Source organism: Trachypithecus francoisi, unplaced genomic scaffold, assembly GCF_009764315.1.
Source record: "Trachypithecus francoisi isolate TF-2019V2 unplaced genomic scaffold, Tfra_2.0 Lachesis_group12, whole genome shotgun sequence".
NCBI lineage: Eukaryota > Metazoa > Chordata > Mammalia > Primates > Cercopithecidae > Trachypithecus > Trachypithecus francoisi.
In genome coordinates, this window is record NW_022681457.1 from 82,086,162 (window position 1) to 82,092,161 (window position 6,000).

The window sequence follows — 6,000 nt, forward strand, 5'->3', positions numbered from 1 at the left end:
TCTCATCTGGGAGTAATGGGTGACAGTGACAAATCATCAGGCATTAGATTATCATAAGGAGTGCACGACCTAGATTCTTTGCATGCACAGTTCACAATAGGGTTCACGCTCCTGAGAGAATCTGATGCTGCCGCTGAACTGACAAGAGGTGGAGCTCAGGTAGTAATGCAAGCAATGGGGAGTGGCTGTAAATACAGATGAAGCTTTGCTCACCCCCACCACCCCTGCTCACCTCCTGCTGCGCAGTCCGATTCCTAACAGGCCACAAAACAGTACTGGTCCATGGCCTGGGGGTTGGGGACTCTTGCTCCAGGACACGTAAGCCAAAGTAGACTCTACACAGAAGTTGCATTGCTGATTTCTTCTGGTGCCTTAGGTTCATGCTCTACTGAACAGTGAGCTGTTCAGTGGCAGGGCCCAACTGGATTAAACTGTATTCCCCAGCGCAGCAAAGGGCTGAGTGTTGAATAGTACCATACAGCATCATGCCGTCAGAGACAATGAAAAGACACAGAAGATCCAGTTTCTGCTCAAAAAAGACATACAGTGCAGTTGGTGATATAGAATCTATAGGCAGTAACAAAAGAACATTCCTGTGAGTACAAATTATATTACAAGATGAGTCCCAGAATGAAGAGGTGAGGACAGCTGGGTGGTGTTGAAGAAGGAAGACTCTTTGGAGGAGAGGTTTTGAGTTAAAGTTTAAAAAATTAATAACTATTGAATTTTCTCTAATTATGTAAATAGTTCATGTTACAGCTGAAAACTTGGAAATCATAGATATCCAAAGATAGCCAACCTTAACATGATGGTGTATATCCTTTTCATCTTTTTCTCTAAGCTTAGTACATGTATAAGTGCTTTTAAGTGCATGTAGTAACTTCTCAGTAAATGATGACTAAAGTAGGACCAAAAACTACTGGGGAAAATAGTAAAAAGACTCTCAGAGGGAAGCATGAAGGTTGTTGCTTATGCATCTTTGGCCTAGACGAGAAGAGTTAAGCTGCTACAGCTGCAAGAAGTCCCTTCCCCCAGTTCTTTCCTCTCAGCTATAGAGTGGAAGCTGAATTGGACCCAAGGAATCTGCCTGTGACAAATTCTCTGTGTTTGCAAGCCCAAGAGATCTAGAGTTCAGGACTCCGAAAGAGAGAAACCTTAGCAACTTTGGCACCTGTGGGAGTGAGCATATTTTTAGGCTACTCTGATGATGACATGCTAAGCAAAGCTGGAAAGTGGACTGAAACTCCTGCTTCCACACACGTGGAGGGAGTCCTCCAGGTAAAAAACTTGCTGTAATTGGTGCTATTTCCACCAGTGCCCTTGGGAAGGCTTCAGCAGACCAGGCCCTTTAACAGCTGAGTGCTTTTGATGAGGGCAGACTCAGTTGCCAAGAGCCTGTTTTTTCTTTCTTCCCCTTCCAATGCAGATGAAGCCCAAGAAGCAGAAGCCATTCGCATCCTGACTTCAATCTTGAACATTCGAGAATCTACATCTGACAAAGCCCCTCAAAAAACTATCTTTGTTCTGAAGATCCTGGTCATGCTTTACTACCTGATGATGAATTCTTCAAAGGCAAGTTTCCCTAAAAAAGCAACACGTCTAAAACGAAGGTAGAAATTTGTCTAGTTGAACTCATTTGTGTTTTGCCCAATTCCAGTAGCTTTTGCCCTCAGGGCAAGCCCTCACTCTGAGGACGTTCAGATGCTCACGTTTCTCCTGTGTTGAGTCCAGCCTGCATAATGGAAGCTGGATTGTCTTCTTCCCCCGAGGGTTCCCAGGCTTGCATAGAAAAAGAGAGTCTGGGGCAGTGCTGGGAAGCCTGCAGGGCAGGAGGGCTCTGGGGAGGCTTGGAGGGATGAAGTAGCAGCTCTAACTCCACTCATTACTGAGTTCCCGGTTGCTGCGGGGATTCAGGCAGAAATGCATTGCTATGAAATGATTCAAAAAGTAACTGTTTTTGAGTACTTTTACATAGTAGTTGTTGGCCTAAACCCTTTACTTAATTATCATACTTAATGCTTACACCAACATTGATAAGGTAGGTATTTTATTATCTCTACTTTACAAACAAGGAAACTGAGGCACTGAGAGGGTCAATTCTTTGCCCAATGTCTTACAGACAATAAGTGGCGTATCTCAGGTTTATTGATTTATTGGTTGATTCTCTCATTCATTCAAACATTTATTGAAAACCTACCATTTGCAAAGCACTATTCTAGGGACTGGGGATACAGTGGTGATCCATACGTTTCTTATCTCCATGGCACTGGTGTTTTTTGGAGGAGTGGAAATAAACATATGTATGTCTAATATAATTTCAGATAGTAGAAACTGCTATAAAGAAAACTAGGCCAGGGACAGTGTCTCATGCCTGTAATCCCAGTACTTCTGGAGGCCTAGCTAGGGTGATTGCTTATGTCCAGGAGTTCAAGACCAGCCTGGGCAACATAGTGAGACCCACTCTCTACTAAAAATTAAAAAAAAAAAAAAAAAAAAATCAGCCGGGCATAGAGGTATGCACAGCTACCTGGGAAGCTGAGATGAGAGGATTACTTGAGCCCAGGAGATTGAGGCTGCAGTGAGCCGTGCTTGTGCCACTGCAGTCCAGCCTGGGTGACAGAGCAGGATCCTGTCTCAAAAAAAAAAAAAAAAAAAAAAAAAAAAAAAAGAAAAAGCAGTAGGCAGGGGAGAGAGAGGAGGCTGGTTGGAGGGAGGCCTTTTTGTGTGGGTGACATGGGAAAATTTAAGACTCCTTTCCTCCCTCCTCCCTGTCTTCTTTTGTTTCTTCAGCTTTTCTAAGCACCTGCAGTATAGCAGGCCTGGAGGAGCTCACAGGTTATAATAGAGTGTGAGAGTGAAGCCCAGAGCACTGTAGGAGCACAGAGGAAAGGCACTAACCCTCTCTGGGATAGGAGTAGGAATGGGTGAGGAATAGGAAAATATTTCCACTGAACTTTCAAATTTACATTGGACAAAACCTCTTTTCTACAGTGCAATGTCCAGTTTTCCACTGTATACTCAAGGAAGTCATTACCCCACGGTGTGTTAGATCTACAAGAGGCCTTAGATAAAAGGCACACATCTATCTATCCATCAAGACTGGCACCTCACTTCCTTCAGGCCATCACTTGACTCAGCTGTTTTCAGTGAAGCGTTCCCTGCTCTCCCTGTCTAAAACTGCAACCCCCACTGCTACCTCTAATGCTTCCTATCCCCTTTCATGCTTTATTTTTTTCCTTAGTATTTATCCCTACTTAAGAGACTATCGTGTTTTACCTAATTGTCTTCTTTATTGTCTGTCTCTAGTACACTGTAAGTTCCATGAGAATAGGAATTTCTGCCTATACTCACAGGACCTGGAACATAGCAACCATTCAATAACTATTTATAGGAAAGGAGGGAGGGAGGGAGGGAGGGAAGGAGGAAGGAAGAGGAGCTTCTTACCAAGTCAAAACTCTGGGCCACATGGCCCCCAGGACCACCCCAGGGTGGTAATTTACTTGTGGCACCTGTCACCTCTATGCCTTCCAGTGATGGCCTCTAGGGCCTGATTAAAGTCCTACAAAGATCTCACTTTGTTGAGAAGGTATACTTAGTTTGTGCTTCGTTTGTCAAGTCAGGTGGGATTTTTTGCTGGTGCCCTGCTGCCCTGCCCAGTGCACATGTGGCTAGCTGTAAGGGCCCAGTGTGTTTACAGGTTTATCAACAAGAGCTCAGTGGGTGGTGTGAAAAGGTGATGAGTTCTCTCTCATGTTTCTGGAGTTGAGCACAGATGGGGCTTCCCAGTGTTATGCTTTCCTGTGATGATTTCCTTTTGTCACTACAATTCTATTTCAGGCACAGGAATATGGCATGAGGGCCCTCAGTCTAGCCAAAGAACAACAGCTTGATGTCCATGAGCAAAGCGCCATTCAAGAGTTATTAAGTCTCATTTCAACTGAAGACCGTCCCATTACTTAGTGCATCAAGGGTTATTCCAGGGGCTATGGAACGTCTAATATATTCCAGCCCTGCACAACTGCTTTGAGGTACTGTAGATGGCTGAAGTTTCCACCTTCTTCCCCTGGGATTGCACACATAGCTGTTATTTTTTTCTTACACAGCATATTGTGGGAATATAAAGCTTTAGGCACAGAAATCAGTAAAAACTGTGTTTGTCATGACCTTTGTACTTGATTTATCATGACTTTGTGTGACTAATATGTAGTCAGATCACTAATACGGTATTTGTAATTAAACTACAAATAGTTTGTCATTTTCCCAGAAGTCTCCCAATGATGCATGTTTCATACACTTTTGCTAAAGGAGGGGTAAAGGAGGGGGTAGGGAATAAAGCTATATTGGAGCAAAGTTTCTCTATTCTTAATTCTATGCTGGAATTAATTTAGTGTTAATCTGAGGTAGATTGTGATAAAGTACCCATTATAATTCCTAGAGCAATCACTAAGAAAATGACTCTAAAAATAGTTAAAAATCAACAAAGGGATTACAATGGTGTGCTAGGAAATAGCCAGTTAAAGAAAAGAAGGTGGGATAGATGAACAAAAAGGACATGAGACACATAGAAAGCAAATAGCAAAATGCGGGCATAAGTTAGACATAAGGTCTTTCTGTGCCAGAGGAGGCCCCTGGGCCTGTCAAGGAGCTTCAGTATGAATTGACTGAGACGTCATTCCAGGGTGGTATCTTTCTTATCTCAGACAATAATTGGAAGCAGGCATGGGCCATCTGTACAGTCTAGGGGAGAGGCACTCTGAAAGATCCCCTGTGATGCAGAGGACCGAGGGTGAGCGCAGGACTCAGACACGCCTGAGCTCAAATTCCAGCCCTCTCACATCATTGCCTTGTGACCTTGATCTCCCCATAGCCTCATCCATTACTGTTGTAAAGTGGCCCAGATGTGGCCACAGCTGTATCAGCTCGTCCCATCTTGATGACTCTGGTAATTTAGCATATCCTTTTTTTCTCCCTTAGTTCCTTTCCAGACTTGCCAAGCAGCATTTTGTTACATGAGTAGATCTGCACCCAGGGAGAAGATATGCAGGTCAAGAACCTGTCAGAGAGTTTTATGTTCCTCACTGTAAATTAATTCACTCAGACACATATAATAAAAATAAGTCAGATGGGTCACCCTGTCCCGTCAGGTAAAATCAGCTGGAACCCCGCCCCCCACCCTTCCATACTTCTGGGCATTCTTATGCTTCTCCTAGATGGCTATGAAGTCCCAGGGGCTTACTTGTCTTTCAGCCATCTCTTGATCTAATTTTCAGCCTCAGATGAATTCTCATTCTCCAGTCAACATTGTGTAGCACTTTATTCTTCTCTTTAAGGACAGAGCCCCTTCTTCTTAGCTCTTAACGCATAACCCCAAATATGAGTCAGCTCTTTCAAATAGACTCTTAATGAAGACTGGAGGGGTAAGGAGGAGGATCAACAACTCTTCAGCAGACAATTTAAAAGAAAAATTAGAACTTACCTATTCTAAAAACATTCTAAAAAGTCAATTTTATTAGACTTTCACTCTATTCTTTATTCCTTGGCCTCTTTCTGCCTTCTCACTCCTGTCTTATCTATTCTCCCTGAATTCCTGTTCATTAACCTTTCTGCATTGAATAAATTTATAAAGTTATTGTTTAAATTTATTGTTTCTTTTTTAAAAATTTTATTTATTATTATTTTTTTGAGATGGAGTCTCGCTGTGTCACCTAGGCTGGAGTGCAGGGGCGCGATCTCCACTCACTGCAAGCTCCACCTCCTGGGTTCACACCATTCTTCTGCCTCAGCCTCCCGAGTAGCTGGGACTACAAGTGCCCGCCACCTTGCCCAGCTAATTTTTTGTATTTTTTTAGTGGAGATGGGGTTTCACCATGTTAGCCAGGATGGTCTCAATTTCCTGACCTCGTGATCTGCCTGCCTCGGCCTCCCAAAGTGCTGGGATTACAGGTGTGAGCCACTGCGCCTGGCCAATTTATTATTTCTATAGACTGATTTACTTCTTGG

The 6,000-nt window shown here is 43.4% G+C and overlaps 1 protein-coding gene across 4 annotated transcripts in view; it reads left to right on the plus strand.

The window, feature by feature from the left end:
• The window catches only part of ZMYND12 (zinc finger MYND-type containing 12), a 27,549-nt gene extending 21,901 nt beyond the window's left edge, over window positions 1-5,648 (plus strand). For 2 of the 4 annotated variants that reach the window (XM_033226840.1, XM_033226841.1), the window contains exons 7-8: window positions 1,427-1,572; window positions 3,838-4,366. In XM_033226840.1, coding sequence (XP_033082731.1) covers window positions 1,427-1,572; window positions 3,838-3,960 — 269 coding nt within the window. In that variant the 3' untranslated portion in view covers window positions 3,961-4,366. Of the gene's footprint in view, window positions 1-1,426; window positions 1,573-3,837; window positions 4,367-4,974 lie in introns of those variants that run through there. The other 2 variants (XR_004440902.1, XM_033226839.1) reach the window with 2 other exon arrangements.
• The last annotated feature ends 352 nt before the right edge of the window (window positions 5,649-6,000 follow it).